We start from the raw sequence: 25,570 nt of genomic DNA, 5'->3' as shown, positions 1-25,570 counted from the left end.
TAATCTAATTATTATTGTACTTATATGTCTCATATGTATACAAAAACGGCTAAAATAACTCATTTTAGCATCATTTGTTAACGTTTCCTTGTTGTGATGATTTTCCGTTTCACAAGCGTGTATTTTCCCGTAAATTGCTTATATTCTGACGTCATTGTTCTATGACGTCGAGTCGCTCATTCATTAAAAAACATATGACGTGGGGGTACAATGGGAACAGCCCATGAAATATATTCATATTTTACCACGGGTGTGTACTCAAAGCGTTTGAAGGACGTCATGTTAGAATAAAAAGTATTACACACAGAAACGGACTTAAGCATTTGACAAAATCATATGAGAATAACAAATATAACATCAAAACCAAATACATAAATTTGGGATAGGTAAGTACCGTGACATGTCTTATAGCAATGTGAATTTACACTCCAAAAAAAAAGAGAAAACAAAAGACACAAAGGAAACACAACGTTAAAATGCAACACATACAGAAACGAACTATTTTATAACAAAGGCCATATTCCTGACTTGGTACAGGAAAACATGGTGGGTCGAACCTGGTTTTGTGGCATGCCAAACTTTTTGTGTAATGTGTTTAGATTTAAAATATTCTTTTATTACATAAATACAAACATTTGCATCTTTGTTTTGTAAATGCTAGACATTGATAGAATGCAGAGAAGAAAATACTGATATATTTTGAAAATTTTGCCTGGTAATATCACTTAATAAAACGTGGACTGATTATGCCGTTTTTTTCCAGTAAAAACAATATAATAAGATTGGTTTGGAAGTTATTTGGATAGGAAATAAGAAGTATAGTAATGAGGTATTATGCCAAAATAGAAACCTTACATGGGGAGAAACCTGTTTTAAGTTACTAGGTATAAGCTTTGATGTTAATCTTGATAGAATTGAAAAATTTGTACAAACAAAATGTGTTATTAAACAATGGTAAAAACGAAATATTACTGTTATTGGTAGAATTACTGTAGTAAATATTGCCTATTTCAAATCATTGGTTTGTATCTTTTCCAAATCAAGTGATGATATTTAAAAAAAATGTTATTCAACTTATTTACAATTTTATATGGAGTTCACGAACTGATAGAATTAAGAGAGATTTTTATCAAAATGATATTGGAGTTGGTGGACTTAAAATGATTCAATCTTAGTGCATTTAATTTAGCACTAAAGTGAACATGGCTAAGTAGATTATTCAAAACAAACAACAAATGGTAGAATGTTTTTTTGTCAAATGTTCATGTAGAATTTGAAAATTTTAATGGTTGTGGAAGTGTTTATATACAAAAACTACAACAAAATATCAAAAATAAATTTTATCAAGATGTTCTGAAATCCTGGCAACTTGTCAGAGATAAAGATTAATATGACAGTTGGGAATGCTTTCTTGCCAGTCCAATCTGGCGTAACATTAAAATAAAAGTATCAAATAAACCTATTGTTTTATAAAGATTGGTTTGAAAATGGTATAAGGTTTATAAATGATACTGTTAATGAAAATGGGACTTTCTTCTCACTTCAGAAAAAAGAAGAAATGTATCAGATAAATGTGAATTTCATGATAGTTATCAAAGGTACCAGGATTATAATTCAGTACGCCATATGCGCGTTTTGTCTACATAAGACTCATCAGTTTTGTAAACAGAAAATTTATAAAAATGACCACATTATAGATATTCATGTCAATACCGAAGTGTTGACTACTGGGCTGGTGATACTTCGGTGATGAAACGTCCACCAGCAGTGGCATCGACCAAATATATATCAAAGGTACCAGGATTATAATTTAGTACACCAGGCGCGCGTATCGTCTACATAAGTCTCATCAGTGACGCTCACATCAAAATATTTATAAACCAAACAAGTAAAAAGTTAAAGAGCATTTAGTCCAAATTTTCAAAAAGTGGTGCCAAATACGTCTAAGTTAATGTCTGCCTGGGATAAGAAAATCCTTAGTTTTTTCAAAAAATTTAAAGTTTTGTAAACAAGAAATTTATAAAAATGACCATATTATAGATATTCATGTCAATACCGAAGTGTTGACTACTGGGCTGGTGAAACTCTCGGGGACGAAACGTCCACCAGCGGTGGCATCGACCCAGTGGTGTAAATAGTTATCAAAGGTACCAGAATGATAATTTAGTACGCCAGACGCGCGTTTCGTCTACATGATATATAATAGTATTATATCTGCTTTACATCAAGCATTAAAATCACAAATTTGGAAATATTTTAAGTTCAATTCCATCTGCTGTTAAAAGACTTGTTAAAAGTTAAAAAAAATCTAAAGATATGTCTATTGTTTTAAATAAAAAAAAAGAAGTGTTCCCACTAGTCAGTAACGATGGACTAACAATTTTGGCTTTGATCAAAATCATTTGCATTTTTTTTTACAAACTGCCATTTGTTGTCACAAAGAATACCAAGTTACAGTGTATACAGTATAATTTCAATCATCGAATCTTAGCTTCAAACAAATTTCTTCATCAAATTAAGATTTATGATAATCCAAATTGTACATTTTGTAATTGAGAAATTAAAACATTAGAACATTTATTTTGGGAATGTGAACATACACAATTATTATTAGAAAAGATTGAAATTGGTTTCTGACCAATGGAATTAGTGTACATTTTACAAAAGAAATTTTTATGTTTGGTAACATTGTAAAATTATCGGAAGACAATGCAGAAAATACTCTTTTTCTTACCATAAAGCAATATATTTATAATTCCAGCTGGTTTAAAAAAAATACTGTCAATAAACTCAGCAAAAGAAAAGATGAAATATGTGTATGCAAAGGACAAAAATATTGCTTTGTAAAACAAAAGTAACATCAGTTTCTCAGAGAATGGAATGTTTTTGATAGATTAATTGGTAAAGTACAAAAATGTATATACTTTACATTTAATATGTTATGTGTTATAAATGAAAATGCTGTATTTACTATACTAAAATAGAATTCAATGACTAGATGAATAATATTGACAACTCACCACACTATTCTCCCTCACTTTCTTTATCTTTCTCTTTCTCTCTCTGGTACAATCCGTTTTACTTTCTCTATTCCTCAGTGTGTTGAAATAAAAGGGGTCTTAGAGAATGGGGAACACTTTTTATTTTTATCATGGTGTAAATATATTTACTCGATTGAATCGCGGTACATTTAATTTACACACTTTATTGATCAACTAGCATAACTAGATTATATCTCAATTGAAATTGTATACCTATAACATATACAAGATGGAGGTTATCTAAAAGAGATACAGCAAAAACATATTAAGAAATATACGCTTTTTTATTTTCAGAAAATCGGTCCAAAGTCAAAAGATGGCAAATATAAGTTAGCACCTACTAATAATCAGGTATCAATCTGCCTAGCTGAAAAGGCACTATGCAAAAGAGAAGGGAAACATGTGAAACTTCATGATGGTAGAGTAAAAATATCATCAGTAATCTGAATCTAAATTGCAGATTAAATACGCATGGCACATATTTATCTGACTTTGAGATCGGTTTGTAAATGCGAATTTTTATTAAAAGTTGATGAGAATTTTAAAAAGTCTAGTTTTAATTGATGAATCTATGGTTTTCAATGTTAGGTTGTACCAGAAACGAGCCGTTTATGTTTAAACTTTTGGCATGTTGCCAATTTTACAGCTTGCTATACGGCATGTGTTTTGTTTAATGTCGGATGCAAAACATTCTCACATACATTTATTTACTTATCTCCACAACATTTGATATCTGTTAAACACATTGGTAATCATAGCACATTTTCTTATTTTGATATAAACATATCAAACTAATAAGATAAAATCGTAACAGATTTAATTTTCTCACAAATAAAATCAAATACAATTTGGTTTGGAATGATAAAACACTTTTTGATAAAAAAAAAAAAACTGTTGAAAGATTTTAAGATATTTTAAGACAATAAGTGAACGATTTCCTCACACATACAATTAAACTCTAGCAATTGTTAAAACATTTGTATATAAAGCTGTTGATAAAGTATACAATATTTGGAGACAATAAGTTAACGATTTTCTCACAAATACATTCAAACACTAGCAATTGTTAATACATTTCAATATTGTGATAAAAACTGTGAATAACATGTTAAAAAAATTTGAAGAGAATATTTGAACTATTTACTCACACATACACTCAAACATTAGCAATTATCTATAAATTTTGAAAACAAGCTGTGGATTTAGCAAATGTTTAGTAAAAGATATTTGAAGAAAATAAGTGAACGATTTATTCGCACATACACTCAAACACTAGCATTAATTTATACATTTTGAAAAAAAGCTGTGGATTTAGCTAATGTTTAGTAAAAGATATTTGACGAAAATAAGTGAACGATTTATTCACAAATAAACTTAAACACTAGCAATCAATTTTACATTTTGATAATAACCGTAATAAGCTGTGAATTCAGTATAAGATATTTGAAAACAATAAATGAACGATTTACTCACACATGAACTTAAACAACAGCATTTATTCGTACATTTCAATAATGATAATAATACACTGTAGATTCAGTATAAGATATAAAAAGACTTGTGTTGAAACATATTTTGAGTTTTAGTCTTTCTGTTCCAGTTAAACAGTTAAATTGCTTTCTAAGAATTTGCTTCCGATTCAGGAGACAACAATAATTTGTCCAAATTACGAGGATTGCCCACTCACACTATCGTTTTCTATGTTGTATGGACCGTGAACTTTTGATCAAAACTCCAATTTGCCATTACAACTAGAAAGATCATATTATAGGTAACATGTTAACTAAGTTTTAAGTTGATTGAATTTCAATTTCATCAACATCTACCTTGACAACAAAATTTAACACGAATTTCGCACTATCATTTCCTATGTTCAGTGGACTGTGAAATTGGGTTAAATATTTAATTTAGGTATAAATCAGAAAGATCAAATCATACGGAACATGTGTACTAAGTTTAAAGTTGATTGACTAAACTTTCACTGAAAGCGAGACAGATGGACAGACGCACGAACGGACGAACAGACAGAAAACACAATACCCCTCTACTACCGTAGGTAGGGCATCACAATGAAAGTTAGATTAGTTATTAAAATACACTGGTGCTTTGTTTTCTCCAACTGATTAAATTTTATACTCCCATTTGTGCGAAATTTTTCAAGATCTTAGATTGTCGATTGCCAAACTGTAACAAGAAACTATAGGTTAAGTTGTTCTGGTAATTAACTTTAATCAATACACATACTTTGGTACAACTAATAATCTAGGTGAAAGACACGTAATATTTACGCCTTTAAAGTTAGATAAATAAATATTTCAGTGTATCTTTTTAACAGTGTTTTCCATTCGGCATTTAAGCCGGGTTTGCCGACCACCTTCTTTCCAAAGCTGACCACCTTTCCATTTTAGGAGGTGGTCGGCTTTTTTTCAAAATTCCTGATTTTTTTCGGTTCCGCACCGTAAAAATTTAAATACTTATCGCGCCTCGCAGTTTGTTTTCATTAAAAAAATGGCGGATCGTCAAATTTCAATGTTTTCTTTTATTAATCGGGTGAACGGAAAGGCAGATGACGATGGTGATATGGAAAATTCTCAGCCATATAAGTCAATTTAAACGGATTGTTGAATTGAAATTGTTGAAATTGAAAAAAAAGTATCAAAACAACAGAAACGGCACACAGTTGATCGCGAAGATAAACAGGTTGGGAACAATCCCAAAATGAGGGATATCCATTAAATGAGGGACTGTCCGTCAGGCAAGGGGTCATATCACTGTTAAAGAAATGAGGGACTGTCCGTCAGGCAAGGGGTAATATCACTGTTAAAGAAAAGAAAAAGAAAAACTTAGATTTATTACCTTAAAAGGGGGGAAATCGTTTTCTTTGGTACAATTTTTCTACAAGACTGTCCATAATGATAAAAAGGCCAAAAACAATTTTGTGCTAATTTGTTTCTCTTTAAATGGACCCCTCATAAAAGGGATAGTCATTACATTAAAAGGTTTCCCCTCGTCTGTTTCTTTTTAAATGTACCCCTCATAAAAGGGATAGTCATTAAATTGAGAGATTACCCCTCATTTGAGGGGTGGTGATAAATATGAACAGGACTTTAAATCAAATGGATAATCGTCACAGAAAGATATTACTGTTCTGTGTGCCAAAAATACAGCACTAAAGCGAGGAACAGAACAGACACTTGGTTCGATAGGCAATGCATTAGCAGACTTCGTAGGAGGAGGGAGTCCTGCAAAAGCAATTATGAACTGCTATCCGATATGCACAAAACTAATTTGTCAAATCATTTAATGAAAGGATGGAAGTGATAGCAGAAGAATGGTTCAATTCCATTAAATGTGAATACAATACATATCCTTCTCTTTGTGACCCCAACCCACATTAAAACTAAAAAAAATAAACCCCGTTGAAAACGTTAAAAAAAATAAACCGGTTGCAAGTGTTTTTTTTCTTCAAAAAACCCACCTTACCTCAGTGAAAAAAGGAGAACACTGTTTTAACTACATTAAAGTGTCAAATAGATAACGATTAACGCATTTTCATTAGCGTATGTTTTGTTTGGAAATACATTTTATAAGCTTATGTTTTGTTTGACGATACGTTTTATTTGTTCGGAAACATATGGCATTTCTTTTTTAGTGTCTTCAGTGCAAATAACCCGATAAATTATCCCTTGATTTATTTCCAATATTGAAGTACTAGTATGTAACGTTTGAGTTGCTTTATATTAATTCAATTGGGAAACATCAGTATGATGATTAAAAAAGTACTACAATTGATAATTGTTCTAACATGGATGACAAATAGTGTACACAGTTGTTCATGTGGTCAACAGCACCCTCAAGATGCATTTTGCTCAGCTGATTATGGTAAGTGTTATGACATGTGCATTAAGGCCAATGATTATTCTTTGTTTGATTCGAACTGATTTGCATTTTCGTTCAATGTTAGTTAAGGCTAATTTTAAAAGAATGAAATATTTGTACACAAATGAATAAAAAAAAAAATGAATTATTTGGACCGGTATCATTTCAACTATATTATGTCGTCACAAACAAACTATACTTTCCCTCATAAGAACATCCAATGTGTTTTTGAAATATTTATGTTATCAACGATTTGCGTTTTTGAGACATGATAACAAGATCATGGTTATTATCTTTAGATTTCAAATACTGTGGTGCTTATTCGTGTGTTAATTTTGTATTGACAGTTTAAGGCAAAGTGTACTTTTCGCACGTTACATATTTTTTTTTGGAGGAATATTATGTACCTTAAAATGTGTTTCCCAGTAATTTCTACTAAAAAGTCGACTCATCTTTTTTAATGTCCTTTAGATATTTATCGCTCAGTTTTCTTTAACAAGACATGCAACCATTATTTAAGAACTGATTCATGGACGCCATATATTAATTGGAAGTTTACACATGGCCTGGGTCGTGATATTTGAAATACATTCTGAGCGAAAGCAAGGGATACAATTATAGCGAATATCACGGCCCATGCTATGTATAAATTTTGAACAAATCTATGGCTTCCATGAATTATTTCGATTCTGAAAGGGCAAATACAGTCATTATATAACTGAAGCGAGGATGGGTATACAACGAATGCGGTGTTATGGGGCCGTTTTTTACTGCCTGTTTTAGCATGTTTATCTTTTGTCTTAAAAATCATGATAACTTATAAAATTAGTAGGTTTAGCTAACGAAGTCCTTATATTTGAATATAATTACATTTAATGTATGTTTCATTATAATACTTTATTTTGATTGGCTAACTACACATCACATGTTATTCCTCAAGCAATTGCATCACTCAATAAAACTTTTCATTCATGATTACACGTGGTCCCACAAGAAAGTGCACAGGTGAATTGAATAAAAAAGTTATAACATTCGTGTTTTCATGATCATATCTAAACAATGTAATTGGTTTAACGTAAATAAGCTATAATTAAAATTGTTTGTTAAACCCTATCTGTGATTAATGTAAGATAACTCTGATTAATTTTCCAAATCAATCTTTCATTAGGGGGATATAATATGTTTCGATGATGGAAGTGTTTAACGACCTTGACTGGATATACACCCCTCGCACGGCCGTTCTGTCCATTTATAGTCTTTAAAAAAAAATCTTTATGTTGTTATAGATTAATTTTAATCATAACAAAACAAATAAATGAAATTATATTCATAATCTTTTTTTATAAACCAAAAAAAAAATATTAAAATTTAGTACATTTATTAAGTTTTGCAGCAATTTAAAATTGAATAAAATAACTAGACGTAAAGATTGATTTATGACCAGTTCAAGGTAGACAATCAACAATAATACATCGCTCAAGGTAAATAATTATCTTTATTTACATAACAACTAATTTCAACTGTAAAAACAAATAACAAAACATTGTCCAATTTAAAACAGAAGTGTACGAGTTGTCCTACGCTTCAGATTAGACATTCACTAAACATGCATGCTGAAATTGTCATGTTTGATTTTGTTACACATTCATACACATTCTAGTGTTGAAATCGACAATTGTCATGTATTTACCGGATTTGTTCTCACATTAGCAAACGACGGGTGCCACATGTGGATCAGGATCTGATTACCCTTCCGGAGCATCTGATATCACCCCTAGTTTCTGGTGGGGTTCGTGTTGCTTTTTCTTTATTTTTCTATCATTTGTTTGACTGTTCCCCTGGTTTCTTCATTCCCTCTTTTGTCATCGTAGAAAAATAAATTTGAATTGACATCGATAAGTTAGAGGCTACCAATGACTGGTGAATTGAAAGTATGACGAACATCATTCAATAGAACAATTGATATAAAGGCTCCAGTCTCCGAACAGACAACATAAATTTGTGATAGGCAAAAACGTGATTGTTTTGTTATCCATTAAAAAAAAGCACCATTCGTACATACATTAAACGAGTCATTTTTTTATTTCGAAATTTGTTCGAAATTTTTAAGAAATCGAAAGTTTTTCTAGTACATTTTGCTAGAATACGTCTGTGCATTTCAAAGTCAGTGTTTGCCAATGACTGTCTAGCATACACATGAATACTGAACTACAAAGCTGGTCATCTCAGGGTGATTTTTTTTTCAGTGATCACAATGTAATTAATAATTTTCCAACATCTTGTTTTATTCCAATGTAATCAATGTTCTATACCGACATCAAATCAATTTACATGTTAAGTATAGTTTATCGTTTAAAATTAAATGACGAAAAAGCTTGATAAATCAAACAACTACAGCTGTTGATGTCCTGATGACCTCCGATAAACAAATAGTGCAATGTGTAAAGACATCAATGCACTGTTTTCAAAAACGTTCTGTTTCTGTTGTATTACCAAAGGAAACTTGCAATATTTGATGGTGTTGACTTAAAAGACATCGTATTTCCAATTTGTTGTATTTTTAAAACTATCTTAGTATTACACTGTTTAATTGATTTAGGAACATTCTGCAGAATATCTTGACACGTCAGTTGAAGAAACGTCATGTATGGTATTTATGTATGACTCGCTCGTGTATGTAACAACGTTTTAGATTTTAAAGAAAGAAATTTATATATTACTGAAAAATTATTTCACCAGGGTTTTCGATATCACAAACTACATGTAGTCTAAACATTTACTAAATTTTATCATGGGTACAAGTACAGCATTCGTAAATATAACTTAACATGCAGACTTCTTATATGTTCAGGTATTTCACATCCAATCTTTTATGTTAATATATTTTACAAAGCACAAACATGTCAGTATTCACCTTAGAAGTTAAGTAAACATTTAAACAGACTTACCTAGAAGGGATATAGTTACGATACTGTTGTCAGGTAATTAAAGATTGCATATTTTGGCTTTAATATTGATTCACTTATAGGGTCTTTGCATCGGAAATAAAGACATTTATTTAAAACCCAGTTTTTGGCATGACCTCATATTCATATGACGACGACATAATCTTTTAATCAGTTTGGTTAAGGTCTGGAGCTGGCATATCAGTAACTGTTAGTAGTCTGCTGTAATTTATGTATTATTATTATTTTGTTTACTTTCTTTTTTTACCTCTTCTGATATCGGACGCAGGCTTCTCCTGTACCTAATTTTACTGTGCGTATTGTTATGCGTTTACTTTTCTACATTGGCTAGAGGTATATGGGAGGATTGAGACCTCAAAAACATATTTAACCCCGCCACATTTTTGCGCCTTTTCCAAGTCAGGAGCCTCTGGACTATGATTATCAATTTGAGTTTCTTTTGTATAATTTGGAGTTAATCATGACGTCCATAATCAATGAACTAGTATATATGTATTTGTTTAGGGGCCAGCTAAAGGACGCCTTCGGTGCGGGAGGTTCTCGCTACATTGAAGACCCATTGGTGGCCTTCGGCTGTTGCCTCTTCTATGATTGGGTTGTTGTTTCTTCTATGGTTGGGTTGTTGTCTCTTCTATGGTGGGGTTGTTGTCTCTTTGACACATGTCCCATTTTCATTCTCAATTGTATGCATGTATATGACTATTTTATAATCTTATGTACTGTTTTACAAAAACATTGTTTTGTTAACAACGTTTTTTTATTCTCTTTCAGTTTTCTATGGCAAAGCTATCAAGGAGAAACTTATACCAGGCCGACCAGATGATGTTCACAATAATTTTGCGACTTGGAATTATACATTTGAAATAATTTTCAAAATGAAAGTAAGTATCAGCATTTAGATGATTTTCAAAATTCAAACTTATTTAAATTGTAAATAGAATATAAAAAAAGAAGATGTGGTATGTTTGCCAATGAAATAGCCCTCATTAACTGCCTTTCAAAAGTTTGTTTTTGTTTGGTCTTTTGTTTGTACTTTACTCAAAGTATCTAGAAATTTGCGTTTCAATTGCTCTATCATGGACAACACATTTAAGTTTGTGTTTTAGCATATAATCCAAAGTAATGGTGGTTATTTAACAGTATATACTACGAATGTTTGCCCTTGAAAAATATGAGAAAAATATCGAATTCCGAGGAGATTTAGAACTAAAAGTCCCTTATCAAATGGTAAATTCAAAATTTCAAACATATCAAATGAATCATTTTTTAAATAGTCTGTCCTTTTAAATTCAAAATATCTTCACTAAATTAAATATACATTATGCTCTGCATTTCCAATACAGGGAGTGACCGAAAGAGTTGGACACTTTGTAGTTATAGAGACTGCAGGAAATGGTGCACGCTGTGGGGTGCGCTTTACTGTCGGACAGTCTTATATCTTAATGGGTAAATATATATAACATGTATAACATGGAACAATATCAATTATCATAAACTTGTCCATATTGCCGTATAACATTGACGTTAATAGGAAATAATGACGAAAATCTTCCAAATTGGTGGATGGAATATGTAAATCGGTACATAGAGGCAATAGTTGAATACCTGTGTTCAAAAATGATATAGAGGAAAAAACACATCCGGACCACAAACCAAAACTGACCGAAATACATATACTTTAAGAAGAAAACAAAGGAACAAGAAAAACAATGAAGAGCTGTTGCATACATATATTTTCTACAGGAACGACCAATCTCATACTTAGAACCACCTACATTGTATTTGAATAACACATATAAAAAATAAGGTTAAATCGACATGAAGCGATAGCAAAAACAGGGAAAAACTCTGACTGGCTTACAATTCATAATTTCAAATATAACTACGGTGTTTATTTAGTAAGGTGTTTCACGGCCTCCACAACAACTCATTATACTTTGAATCGGTCCGTAGTTACATTATTGATTTTTAATTATATTCGTACTGTTAAAACTTATACGGATATTTCATAGTTTAACATTGGCAATGTACCCTGGTGCAAAAGAAATTTGATACTTTTCAGCGTATATGAAAGAAACACTATTAATTACAATGTATAAAAATTAGTCTTCAGTACAATATTTAAAAAGTTATAGAAAAAAGACAAGTCAAAGGAGGACGTCCCATCAGGAGACTGAACGCCAACTGAAACAGGAGATTCAAGTAGAATTATACGATGGGTTATCCATTCTTTTTCAAACATAATGATATTTCGTATATTAGGAAAATCAGCAAATATTTGTTTGTTCTTTTCAGGAAATAAAATTGATGGAATAAAAGAGATAGGCTCCTGTGATTTTATTAGTCAACTCAGCAATATCTCATCATATCAGACGTTTTACATGTTTACACGATTTCGTTATTCGTACAATTATAATTGTAGAAGGGGATGTGTAAGTATAATAAAACTAGGTTTTATCTTTTCCCAAGTATATTTCTAAGTATATCATAAGTAACATGAGTAGGAAGTGACCGTGTGGCGACCGTGAATTTTGTCATTCATTGTTAAAATCTTTTACTACTAGTCTACTGAGCTAGGCTGCATTTTCCTTTCCATATTTTTGTAAGTTCCTTAATTGTAACTTTATACAAAATAAGTTTTAAGCTTCCGAAGTAAAAAAGACTTCATGTCTCTTTATCATATGTCATACCTTCATTTATATTATAACTAAGATAACTTGTATTTCAAATCTATAACATTTTCTACATAATTTATTAACAATATCTTGACCATTATTCAACAATATTTTGGCCATCTAAGAAAATAATTTTTTTTAAATGGAGTTATGTTCTATTCAATGAATAAATTAGCTAACTTGTTTTTGATCTTAACTATATCTGTTTTAAATCTCGATCATCACTGATAAAAAGTACACACTCGAATAAAAATTCCAATAAAAGGATGCAGAACTGTTGTCATTGCTCGGACTTATTTATTAATGCTTCGCATTTTCTTTATTTAAGCAGAGGTATTTAAATTTATTAAATGAAAACAATATTCATTTTTGTTTTGTAAAATTGTCTGCTATACATCATGTAAATTGATGACCACAAACTAAGTATATTGAACATAAACCATAAGTCTGTGTGGTTAAATTGTTTATATATTTTTCATTTACACAACTAAAAAGTGTTTAACACACAGATAATACACTAGTGTTATTATATTTAAAACATAATATCGTGGATTGCTATGAATAACCAAACCAACGACGATTAAAATAACAATGTTATATGTGTCGTACTAAATACCGTAGCAATTAACTATTTCAAACCTTATTAAACCCTTTTCATTATGTCTCCAGAAATTGAAAATAGGAGTAAAGTTTCAAAGTACTGTATATACAAACTATTCAGTGACACTAAAATGTGACTGGAAAACACTTTCTATTCCGAACATCGTCGTGATAACACGTAAATAGAGGAACAGACGGTATTATTTAACAATCATATCATGTTGTATATCTAAGGTATATACATATATATATATCAGCCGAAACATATATTATAGAACGGCAGTTATAAACACTTCTTTTCTTTCAGAAAATTGGTCCCAATTCAGAAGGTTGTAGATTTCTGGAAGAAAATACAGATTTTACGACAGACAAATGCCTTGCTACAAAAGCACTGTGTCAAAGAAAAGGACGGCGGTGCCGCTGGGTTAATCATGAAACCTGCTACCCTTATGTTGTCATGCACACTTTTCATGAATGACTGAATGCAAATGTAAATCATTAGTTTTCAGATCCACGAGTTTATTAAAAATGTTTGACATTGAAGTTGTGCTCAGTTTTAAAATGTAAATTGTTATTATTAAAATTTGGATAAAAACATTTTTTTAGATTTATATATGTGATATATATATATAGATATGTAATTTATGGCCAGTTGTTGATCACATTAAACAGTTCTAAATTTATTGCACTAGGTGACATTGTAACAAATGATGGTACTAATTTGTAAAGCATTTTGTTCATATGATGCGAAATGGTAAACACCTCTGTATGGAACGAAATGTTACAAATTTCATTCAATATGGTACAAATATGTTTCTCATGGTACGAAATGGTTTATGTCCAAGTTACAACATGGCAAATGCATGGTATAAAATAGTAATTTTGAGTGCGAAAGGGTTTTGGTACGAAAAGACTGGATAACGATATAGTTTAAAACAATATATTTTTTAAATTTCTATGAAAAGGTGCTGTGACTTTTACATTAATTTATTTACCGAAAACATCAAGTACCCGACTGCGTCCACCTATATTTTTGTCCATCTGAAGATTTAAGCCTTTCTTTTTCGACTGATTTGTATAGTTCGTCCTTATGTTGTACTGTTATACCATTGTCCCAGGTTAGAGGAGGGTTGGGATCCCGTTAACATGTCTAACCCCACCACATTCTATATGTTAGTGCCCGTCTCAAGACAGAAGCCTTTTATTCAGTGGTTGTCGTTTGTTTATATGTAACATATTTTTTTTCGTTCATTTTTGTACATAAATATGGCCTTTAGTTTTCTCGTCTGTTTAACATTGTCATTTCAGGACATTTTATAGCCGACTGTGTGGTATACGCTTTGCTCATTTTTGAAGGCCGTACGGTTGTTAATTTCTGTGTCATTTTGGTCTCTTGTGGAGATTTGACTCATTGGCAATCATACTACATCTTCTTTTTTTATACATATATAATAACAATATCTCCAAACCTATTAAGCCAAAAACAAAAAGCCAGTGACATATGGTTGAACAGATGACATCCAGAAACATTAGAAATAAAAGTTCTCAAAGCTACTAAGCTTATAATTTAATACGCCAGAAACACGTTTTCTCTACACAAAACTCACCAGTGACGCTCAGATAAAAAATTAAGAAAGCCTAACAGGTATATAGATAAGGAACAGCAAGGCTGCAACAATTTCAGTATATTCACTTTGGCCTTTTGTCAAATACAAGTAGACCCCAAAATCAAAGTGTATCTTTCTCTTACCATCGGAAATCATTATGCAAAATTGTCACTTTAAGATATTCCGTATGGTTGAAAACAAAATGTTCATCTCCAGACACCAGCATATCGGAACGTTATTATTTATGTTATATGTCAACTTCAATTTTGGCACAACTAACATAATAGAGGTAGTCATCTTACTGTACATTTCTATTAAATATAAAAAAAAAGAAATGTGGTATGATTGCCTATGAGACAACTCTGCACAAGTTACCAAATGACAAAATTACACTTCGGCCTACTACTCAGCACATCGTCATGAAATAAGGCCAGAAAGTAGAATATAGCAGTCAATATTGTGTTATGATCTTAATCACTAAAAAACAAACAACTGTGTCTACACATAAATCAAAATGACACACAAAAGACAGAGGACATAGGCAAAAATAAAAGGCAAGAATACAAAAAGAAATACTATAGCACCATATCACAATGGCGGAATGTTTAATTATATACTGAGACACACACAAAAAAACCCGCTTTAAATGAACTTAACAATGAAGGTTTAAAATGTACAACGAGAGAAAAAAAAAAGAACACTATAACGCATATCCGATATTACAGTATCGTAACTCCCTAGAACATGTAGAATATTTTCTTCTAGAATATAAGGTTTTATTTGTGAAGACTAAACGCATAATTTATTAACAAGGTCTTTGTTTATCTTTCGATGATTGTTTTTGGTAGAATGTCGTTCATTTAGATAACCCTGTTTCATCACATTGATGTGCAAACACGGATAACGTTGTAGACGGCTCTAAGTAGCAGCTGTAAGCTCTAGAATAACGAATGACTTGGCAATGTTTATCCAATATGTTGGTAAATTGTTAAAGTTTTTTTTATGATTTCAAAACTAGAATTGTCTCGTTTTCATTAATCTTGGTACTGAGATGACCGTTAATATCAATTTCGAGGTATCAATCTAAAATGAGTCACATGAAGTTATTTCTGTTATTTCTTTAATCGCTAGTTCTGGAGAATATATTAATCAAGTTAATAAAACCCGAACAGAAAAAAATAGAGAGAAATTATATACTCTGACTTCTTTGATCTTCTTGTTTTTGACAAGTCTCAAGAACTTATATGAAAAGAACAAGATATCGGCAAAAAAGACGCGCAGTTTATTTTGCATAAGTGCTGACAATTTGTTGAAAGGGTCTACCTCTTATAGCACAAACATGTTGTAATCGAGTAACTTAATCAAACAGATCCCTTTTTCTTCGGTGTTTCATGATTGACATTTTTCACTATTGACAAAGTATGAAATGTGGTATCCCAAACCATAAATTTATAAAATATGTTAGCATTTTTATATAAAAGAGCAAAATAAAAATGGATTTCTTCTTTACGACTATTTTTCAATTTGACATGGGAAACGGTAGTTCTTAAGGTTAAAGAAACAAAGGTTTAAATAGAGGTGTAATACCACCACTGACTTTCCCCTATTAGTCTTTGTGAAATTGACACTTTTTGAAAAAATGTACAGTATTCACCTTAATTTCAACCAAAGAAATACTTTGCATGTATAAAGTTTAATCCTTCGCAGTGCTACAGTGAAAATTTCACACTACATTTCATTGCATATAAGAAAGTACCCATCACCGGAAGTAAACAACCAGATGTTTACACTGATATTTACTGGTTACCTGCTTTGGTAACTATGTAACCTTAGCTTTCCAAAATATTTTATAAGACCATCAAATCGAAAAGGAATGATGCTTTCAGACACCCAACATACGTGTTTATGACTCAGAAAAATTTAAGTGCATTAAAATGCAGGGTTAATTTTCTACAACTGTCAAATTCAAGGGAATATTTTTTAAGAACCTACTTTCGTATGCAACCGGATGTGACGTACCATGATTTGGTGGTATTACACCTAGAACTAATTTTAGAGAAAGATCGAGATTCAAACTGATCAAGAATTTCTTAAGGTATTTGTAGAAACAACATTTGTTTAATACCACTACGCGAGTAAACAGTTTTAATTTTTTTTTAAATACCATCTATCACCGCAGACAGATTTTTTGTTACTATAATAATCAATTCATTTGTATCCTATGCATATAAATAAACGCATCATAGAACCCAGGATTAAAATTTTATATTTACGCCAGACGCGTTTCGTCTACAAAAGACTCACCAGTGACGCTCGAATAAAAACTATTCAAAGGGCCAAATAAAGTACGAAGTTGAAGAGCATTGAAGATAGAAAATTCCTAAACGGTTTGCCAAATACAGCTTAAGTAATATATTCTTGGGGTTGAAAGGCCTTAGTAATTACAAAATTCAATGGTTCTATTTCTATTATTACAAAATCTTTAGAAATCAGTTGTATACGTACCATATTATAATGTCAGTTATAAGCATTACAAACATTACGAGTGTGACCCAATAAAAACATGTCAATCAACTTAATTACATTAAAAAGTAAAAACACAAAAATACCGAACTCCGAGGAAAATTCAAAAAGGAAAATCAAAAATCAAAAGGCAAAATCAAAAGTCCAAACACATCAAACGAATGGGTAACAACTGTCATATTCCTGACTTGTAATTTAAACTGAGCGTGAACTTTGTACTTTGTACTTTGCTTTGTTAAACAACGAAAAAGTATTACCGAACTCAGAGTAAAATTATTACAAGAAAAAGACCATTAAAACCTAGTTGTTTAATTGTACGAATATATCACCAACTGTACAAATGGGGAATAACTCATATTCCTAACTTGATACAGACCTTTTTCTAAAAGAATAATTGTGAGTAAATACAGAATAAATAGCTATCTTAACCTCTAACTTGTATGGAAGTTGTTTAAAGTTCTGTTACATGCACGAACATTGAATGAACAACCGAAAATCGACATGTCATTGCATAACTGGTTAATATTTCAATAATTGGGACCGAGCAACAACTTGTATATAATTTGAAAACATACCTTACAGATATAAACCACAGCTGACTAAAGAATAAACTAGTATAAAACAAGTCTGACAGAAAAACCAACAAACTTTTAATTAAAGTTGATAGTGAATGCAGGGCACACAGTTTTACTAGCTACCTGCTCCAACCGTTCTCAAACCGTCGTTTAAATTACAATTATATATAGTGTTTGTAAACAATAAACATATCTAGTAGGAATTAACATTTTTCGTTCCTAAAAATACCAAGGTCTTTTTATCATAAAGATGAAGGCGAGAAAAATGTACATTCAGAAAAGTGGGCGGAATAATATTGAAACAGAAACATGTATGGTGAATATGCACTTGTCAATGATCGTTTATCGTTTATAATAATCCATATATTTATTTAAATTCTTTTTTTCAAAGGAAATACATCAATATATTGTATTTTTGAAAGGAAATTTTTATTCACATTTTTCCGATATTTACGAGTCTTTTACCAATCACATGTGCCTGCAAAATGAAAACACTGCTATTAAAATCATAATAGGGATGATTTATGCATTTAAAGTATTGCCTATGTCATCAGTTTTCAAAGGTACGGTGATCTGTAATTGTAAAGGAAAATTTAACATTAAGCCAAATTCCATAGCTCTGTGATTTGAATAAATAGAATAAATATAAAAAGAGACTATCATCAATCAAACAGACAACTCTTAAGACTTTCAAACAAATGAATGAACTTTGAATCGACCTTTTATCTGGGTATTGTTGTTAAAAAAAATTATCTGTTTCGAAACTTAACCTATATTAACTGTATTTGTTTACGTTTTGAAAATATCAAGTTAAAGGATTTTAAGTTAAGTTTTAACATATTTTTATTGTGATATGTCTTTATAATATACAAACATACTAGCATTAAAGTTCAAATAAGTGTTATAAAAGCATCATAATATAGCATATCGATTATTGAAAGCGATCCATTTTAACTATAGATGCGATGAATTATCACTGTTAGTGCAGTCATTATTAATGTAGAATTTTCAAAGATGCGAGGAATTTTTATTGTAGAATTATGTGATAAATGCACTTGCAACAAATGAAAAAAAAACTTAGTTGATGACTTTAGGATTTATGATATATGTATTTTCAAATTGAAATACAAACTCCTCATTCATTCTTCATCAAATATATAGTTTTTAAAACTTGTAACAAAAGCGATTCTCAAAATGTCATATTGAATTCTTCAGATTACGTTTCTCCTTGATTTAATTTTATATAGGGAATCACTGGACCGTGACAGCAGCTGGCCCCTCTTAGGCAGTCAGTGGGCCCCTACTTATGAAAAATTGTAGATCCACGAATGGATACTACCGCAGAGGTAAAACCATGCACATTTGGGTTATTGTACACGAAATGCATGCTAAAATTCATTTTTGTTGATTTTAGCCCCTTTGGAGTTCTATGTGGGCTATTTCAGCAACTTAGCAAAAAATCCCCAAACTAGATACACGGTTAGATTCAGCATGTCAACGAATTCCAAATATCTATATTAAAGGACTTTTGTCTATAAATTTGGACCCCACAAAATTGAAAAAGGGACCAAAAATATAAAAAAAAATGCATGCATCGGATACATTTGTTATTGAAGGCATGACTGTAACAATAAGATGAATATACAAACATATCTTATTCTGGGGTCTCATTGGGGGCTTCTGATCCCGTATCCCGCTTACTTTTTTGGCAGATTTCCGTATTCTGCTTATTGTTTTGGCAGATTCCCGTACCCCGCTTATAATATGCAGTTCTAATTTTTTGTAATTATCCGTGTCCCGCTAGACTTCATTTCCCGTTTTTCACTACACAATCATTTGACTTTCACCTGTCACGCTTGCAAAAAATCGGCAATCCGGCGTGACGCTTATACCCAAGTGCAACCCACTATTTTACTCTATTTTGACTCATATTAAGCCCATTATAAATATATTAAATAGGTAGAGTAGATTTTTTTATCCCTTTTTATCCCGTCTCGTTTTGTTTTTGAGCCATATATAGATGTCGTATGTGACAATGAGACAGCTCTCCATCCGAGTCACAATTTATAAAAGTTGACCATTATACATCAAAATACGATCTTCAACATGGAGTCTTGGCTCACACCGAACAGCAAGTTATAAAGGGCTCCAGTGTAAAACCTTTTAAACGGGAAACAAAGGTTTTATCAAGATGTACGTAATTAGTGGTGAAGTGTGATGGAAATGGATAAAAAAAATCAGGATAAAGATCCCTATACGCTTTATAAGAAACTTAATGGAATACATTTGAAATAAATGTTATTTTTATTGAATTTATTAGAGTGTTTTAAAACCTTTAAAAAACTTTCCTCCGTAAGTTAAATTTTATCAAATCTTTCTCTTACTTTATCTATTGTTTGAGCAAGTCGGCTAAATTAAGGCTTTACAGCTAATTTCCTAATGCATGTAAAGCAAAACTTTGCTTGGCTTGCTTGCTTTGTTTGTATAATTGTTTATACAAACTTTGTAAATAAGATTGCCATTTTTTAACAATATGAATAGGCATAGTTTAACCTATATTTTTAATTTTTGAATTAAATTGGGTGATATCATAATGATTATCCAATAAAAAAAGCAAGCAACTAAAGTCTTGCTCTACATGCTTAAAGAAATGAGCTGTAATAGATAAAATAAATAATTATACAGTGAAAATGCACCGCATATACAATACTAATGAATCGCTCCACAGTGAAAATGAAAGAATAGTATCATTATTCGACAGTAAACATGACTAGCATTACGAAATCATTATAGTGGAATTTAGTTAAATATGAAGAAACTGAATGACAAAACATATTCTATGTTATACAACTTTAATAATTGTATTAAAATGAACATTTTTTTACTGCAACAACATCTCACCTGTTAGTTATAAAGCACCTGCACGATTTGTTCGTGAAATGTCCTAAATATTCACCTATTTTGTTAAATAATGAGTAAATAAGAAATTCTAACATGACGTTTTTCAAACACTTTGCGTAAAAACCGGTGGTAAAATACACTTAAAAAAACAAAATAAAAAACACACGAAGAAAACCAACTGTCAGTGTCGATTAAAGGATAGTTATATTAATTTAAAGCTAGTTCAAAGTCAGTCACGGTAAATCTAACAAATCACAGGAAAATCAAATCGGAAAGTCCATAATCACATGACAAAATCAAATGACAAAACACATAACAAACGAATGGACAAGAACTGTTATTTTCCTGACATGGTACAGGTATTTTCAAATAATAATAATGCATTACCTACCAGACTAAAATATCACTCAGCAAAATCCAAAGTAAGTTATGTAAAGGCGTCAACACCGTAAAAACATGACTACATGCAAAATCCAATATTAGTATATGTAAGTAGCTATTTTTTATAATACTAATAGTATCTATATGTACTATATGGGACGAATAGTTTTCATAAATGATTCTAAGTTGTCTGTTTATGTTGACAGCCATATAATATAAAACTTTTATCTCACTGTGTTATATTGAACATATACTAGTATCCATACTTGTCTTTATAATCATGAAAAGACGAAATCTTCTTGGGAAGAAACTTACCAACTGAATAAGGGTCTAAAAGAGGGACGAAAGATACCTGAGGGAAAGTCAAACTAATAAATCGAAAATGAACTGACAAGACCATGGCTAAAAATGAAAAAACAACAAAAGTACCCATGACACAACATAGGAAACACGAACCATATCAAAAACTTGGGGTGAGTCTAATATATCCTTCAAAAGTTACAAAATTTCTCACCTTTTTCACCAAACGGGTTTTCAATATTCCCTGTTCCATTACATATAAACGGGTTAGAACATGGACACCAACCAGGAAACACGTTGTCATTAGAATTTTGATTTTTCACTGCACATTCTACAATAAAAAAGATTTTTTTTCTTCAAGTTTTCAAGTTTTCAAGTTTATTAATTAATACATTCAGGCACATATTGTGTGCAACAAGAGTAGCATTATGTAGTATACAAAATAATAAATTGCTCAATAAATATTACAAATAAAAAATAACGCAAACCTTTTATCACTACTGGTGAAAAGGATGTTTTGAGTATACGTGAAATAAGTTTAGGATAATACTAAATATTAATTAGATATTAATACAATACAATACAATACAATATTTTATAAGCATCTAATCTTTTACAAAGCAATACATAACACATTGATTAAAACAAATTACACATAATATGTAAAAGCCATTCATATGGAATTATGAAAGACGGTATTCTACATTTGAAAATGCCTGTACCAAGTCAGGAATATGACAGTTCTTGTCCATTCGTTTTTGATGCGTTTTGTTTTTTGATTTTGCCATGTGATTATGGACTTTCCAAATTGATTTTCCTCTGAGTTCAGTATTTTTGTGATTTTACTTTTTTCATGTACAGGTTAATATGGTTTTGAAATTTCTGTTTTTTAGGTCCTACATTGTATCAAAGTGAATATTAAGGACTTTGAAACAAATAAAGGTACAGTATACGTTTATACATGTTTGCCTTTGTTTAAGATTAGATCAAAATTCACAAAAAAATCACTTTCGAAACTGGTTGATGTGTGTATGTGTAGATTATTAAAATGCATCAACACTAAAGTAATTCTATGACACTTGCATCATATATGTCTGACATGGTGCGATACATGCTACGCGATATTAGGTATGTCATGTGCAATTTCCTGAAGCGATATGTGAATGAGTATTTATTTTTAATATTTTTGCTCAAGAGGTAAATGTTACTTTTCTTTTTAGCTATTCTATGTTAGATTTTTTGTTATATGACAATTCTTTGATATTTAGTGTTTCACGGTATTGGACAAAATCTTGAAAAGTGTGTACATCTTCGACAGTAACGGTAGTACATATACATGATATATTTAGATTTAAAATAATTGCTACGACTCATCGACGTTGCATTATAATATATGTAAACATTCAAGTTGATTAGGAATGCATGAAAGGAATATATTGTGCATGTTCATTTGCTTGAAATAAAACCTATTTGTAGGAAAATATCATTTATATTTTATTTAACTGATTTATCTGTTTCTCTTGGATATGATCAGCATCAGAGGTGCACTTATTTTCATATGTTATCACTGGTAATGCCATTACTACACTGATTTTTTTCTGATAAGAAAAATGTATAAACGTTTTCTATATTGATTTCAAAGCTTTGACTTAAATGAAGCAATCTAACTTTAGAAGTACCAAGCCATTTAGACAATGTAAAAAAAAAAGATAAAAAACTCCTCACAGGAGTCAAAATGACAGTGCAATACAATTAAAAAAAAGAACATTACGTAAATTAATCAAAATTAAACAACCCTTGCTGTAAAAATATAAGAGCATACACAATAAGCACGGAGACACATTATTCTCCTTGCACACATCATGATCATGGTATAATTTCCAATGAGACAGGCTTCACAAGATTATCACTATTCATCATTGTTTAAAAATGCATACGTAAAAAAAGCTGTACCTGCATCATATTGACCATATGGTTGACAAACTCCAGCAAAACTGAGAGATCTTCTTTTGCGTCCTCTAATATTTTTATTGACACAACAGTGGTTAAACCAACATTCGTTTGAGCCATAACATCGTTGAGGCTAAACAAATAAATTATGCACTTAATTGCATTTGAAATTCTTATCCAAATGCATGTACAAATTTCACAAAGAAATCCACTAGATATTTTCAAGAACAAATAATACAAGAGATCAAATATAACAAAACATCAATAAAGTTAGTACACAGCACACAATTAATCAAATTTACGTATGCGCACAAGTAAGTAGATTATCATTGATTTTCGGACACGACTTTGTTAATGTTTTGAAATATTTCAGTAGCTTTCTTTTCATTTAACCGTCTTTCAGTTTAGATAAGGTAGTGTGTGAATGATGAAACCCATGTATTGTTTGTTTGTACGTTTTGGTACGTATCTTGATGACAAAATCCCGATTTGTCATGTTTAATATTTTTTCAGATACCAGATTGATTTTTTATGTACCTAATGAGTTCGTCATTTTTTCTTGGAAAACATATTCATTATGATTTTTTTTTATACCACGTGACTATTATAGGAAAATAAATCAACCGCTTAGTTTAAAAAAGATATAATTTTGAAGTGCCTGTTAAAGTGGGGTTTTTATAATTACAGTTTTAAGTCCTAATGTATGAATGTGATTTTTTTTTACGTGTTGTTAGTAAATAAAAATGAGATCTATTTGAAATAAGTTTTACTTTACCTTCGCTTTGGTTGCCTCGCCTGGAAAAAGTATTATACTTAGTTTAAACATTAAAAAAAAAAAGAAAACTTGGAGGGAGTAAATTAAATTAAGCTACATAGAACCATTGACAGAATAGTTTAACAAGACAAAAAAAAATATACAATTACCCCCCCCCCCCCCCCCCCCCCCGAAAAGAAAGAAAAAAAAGCGCACAACCCAAACAAAACAAACATAGTTATTTTCATGACACATTATCTTCTGATTAAACCAAAAGAGACATATTCTATGAGTGCATGGTAAATAAACAAACACGCTGAACAAATACCAAAATAAGTATACAATAAATCAAATAACCTCGTGTAATATTACATAATTATATACATGTAAAACGATTACGTAATACTAAAATACAGTTGTGTACTGCTCATTGTAACAGGTAAACAATGAAAATAATACACACAACAACAAAAAAGATGAATCAATAAAAAATATCTTTATTTGCAGTTATCTTTTATCGTATATATTATAACTTAAACTGAACAGAAACTAATATGAGCTCTATCGTCATATTAAATTAATTGATAGAACCTATATATTTAAGGTTTATCGGGTGTCTTCTGCAATTTTTTGTTAAATATCGTTTACATAAAAAAAAAGTTTCAATCCAGCATTTACAAAAAATCTCAAAATCTACTTACTGTTTCCAATTACTCCGAAAAGGGTTATAATCACACAGCAACAAAACACAAGAAGTCTAATACGGGCTTTCATCTTGACAATCAAGTATACAAACCAGTTAATATGCAATTCTTGAATCTTTTCAATGTATTTATTAATGCCTGGATGTTGTTGCTAAATCAGGATGTAAATGAATGTTTGCTTATCCTTATATAATCAAATGAATGGAACAGCTGTCAATATGAAATTTTATTAGAATATGAATTTTATAAGTTTTTTATGTTATTTTTATGTCAATGACATAACTGAATGTTAAGTTAAGTAAGGTAAGTATTTCGTTGTGCGATTATGTAAAACGATATTGATAAGGAACTGCTAGTCTGTAAAAAAATCCAACTCACGGCCTCAATCAGTACTTTAATTTTGATTTATGTGAACACTTTTAAAATGTTAACATCGCTTGAACCCATGCCATTTTAGTCCTTTTTATAATCTTTCTTCGATGTTTGCAGATTTCATAAAGAAACACACAAATTGTACAATTTTTCATGTATTTATTCTTAAAAAAATAACTGGGAACATATGGTGACGATTTCATGAAAATTTGGTAGCCACAGTAAATACTGAGCGTTACGCATAACCAAGAAAGTCAATTTGATAACAAAAGTGCCCATTACAAATTTTTCGTAGAAAAATGTTTGCAATTGTCACAGTGAAGAAAAAAAGAGTTGTATCTG

At 30.8% G+C, this 25,570-nt stretch overlaps 2 protein-coding genes across 2 annotated transcripts; one reads left to right on the top strand and one right to left on the bottom strand.

Annotated features, from left to right (window-relative positions):
* The first annotated feature begins 6,727 nt into the window (after window positions 1-6,727).
* Window positions 6,728-13,639, top strand: LOC134699367 (metalloproteinase inhibitor 3-like). Its single transcript, XM_063560971.1, has 5 exons — window positions 6,728-6,923; window positions 10,658-10,767; window positions 11,230-11,332; window positions 12,182-12,318; window positions 13,469-13,639. The coding sequence occupies exons 1-5, from the start codon at window positions 6,806-6,808 to the stop codon at window positions 13,637-13,639; spliced, it is 639 nt and encodes a 212-aa protein (XP_063417041.1). The 5' UTR covers window positions 6,728-6,805.
* Window positions 13,640-21,639: 8,000 nt separating this feature from the next.
* Window positions 21,640-24,947, bottom strand: LOC134699366 (uncharacterized). Its single transcript, XM_063560970.1, has 4 exons — window positions 24,854-24,947; window positions 24,174-24,193; window positions 23,402-23,531; window positions 21,640-21,779 (listed from the first exon to the last, which is right to left on the bottom strand). The coding sequence occupies exons 1-4, from the start codon at window positions 24,924-24,926 to the stop codon at window positions 21,640-21,642; spliced, it is 363 nt and encodes a 120-aa protein (XP_063417040.1). The 5' UTR covers window positions 24,927-24,947.
* Window positions 24,948-25,570: the final 623 nt, after the last annotated feature.

Source organism: Mytilus trossulus, unplaced genomic scaffold, assembly GCF_036588685.1.
Source record: "Mytilus trossulus isolate FHL-02 unplaced genomic scaffold, PNRI_Mtr1.1.1.hap1 h1tg000050l__unscaffolded, whole genome shotgun sequence".
Classification (NCBI taxonomy): domain Eukaryota; kingdom Metazoa; phylum Mollusca; class Bivalvia; order Mytilida; family Mytilidae; genus Mytilus; species Mytilus trossulus.
This window is presented reverse-complemented; position numbering and strand designations above follow the sequence as displayed.

Bases quoted from the DNA above. Each gene is read 5' to 3' on its own strand.
- LOC134699366 (XM_063560970.1), bottom strand. From the start codon at position 24,926: ATGAAAGCCCGTATTAGACTTCTTGTGTTTTGTTGCTGTGTGATTATA. The intron at 24,194-24,853 runs GTAAGTAGATTT...TACTTTTTCCAG, and splicing joins TTTCGGAGTAATTGGAAACA to GCGAGGCAACCAAAGCGAAG. The intron at 21,780-23,401 runs GTACAGCTTTTT...TTTTTATTGTAG, and splicing joins ATATGGTCAATATGATGCAG to AATGTGCAGTGAAAAATCAA.
- LOC134699367 (XM_063560971.1), top strand. From the start codon at position 6,806: ATGATGATTAAAAAAGTACTACAATTGATAATTGTTCTAACATGGATG. The intron at 10,768-11,229 runs GTAAGTATCAGC...TTTCCAATACAG, and splicing joins AAATAATTTTCAAAATGAAA to GGAGTGACCGAAAGAGTTGG. The intron at 12,319-13,468 runs GTAAGTATAATA...CTTTTCTTTCAG, and splicing joins ATAATTGTAGAAGGGGATGT to AAAATTGGTCCCAATTCAGA.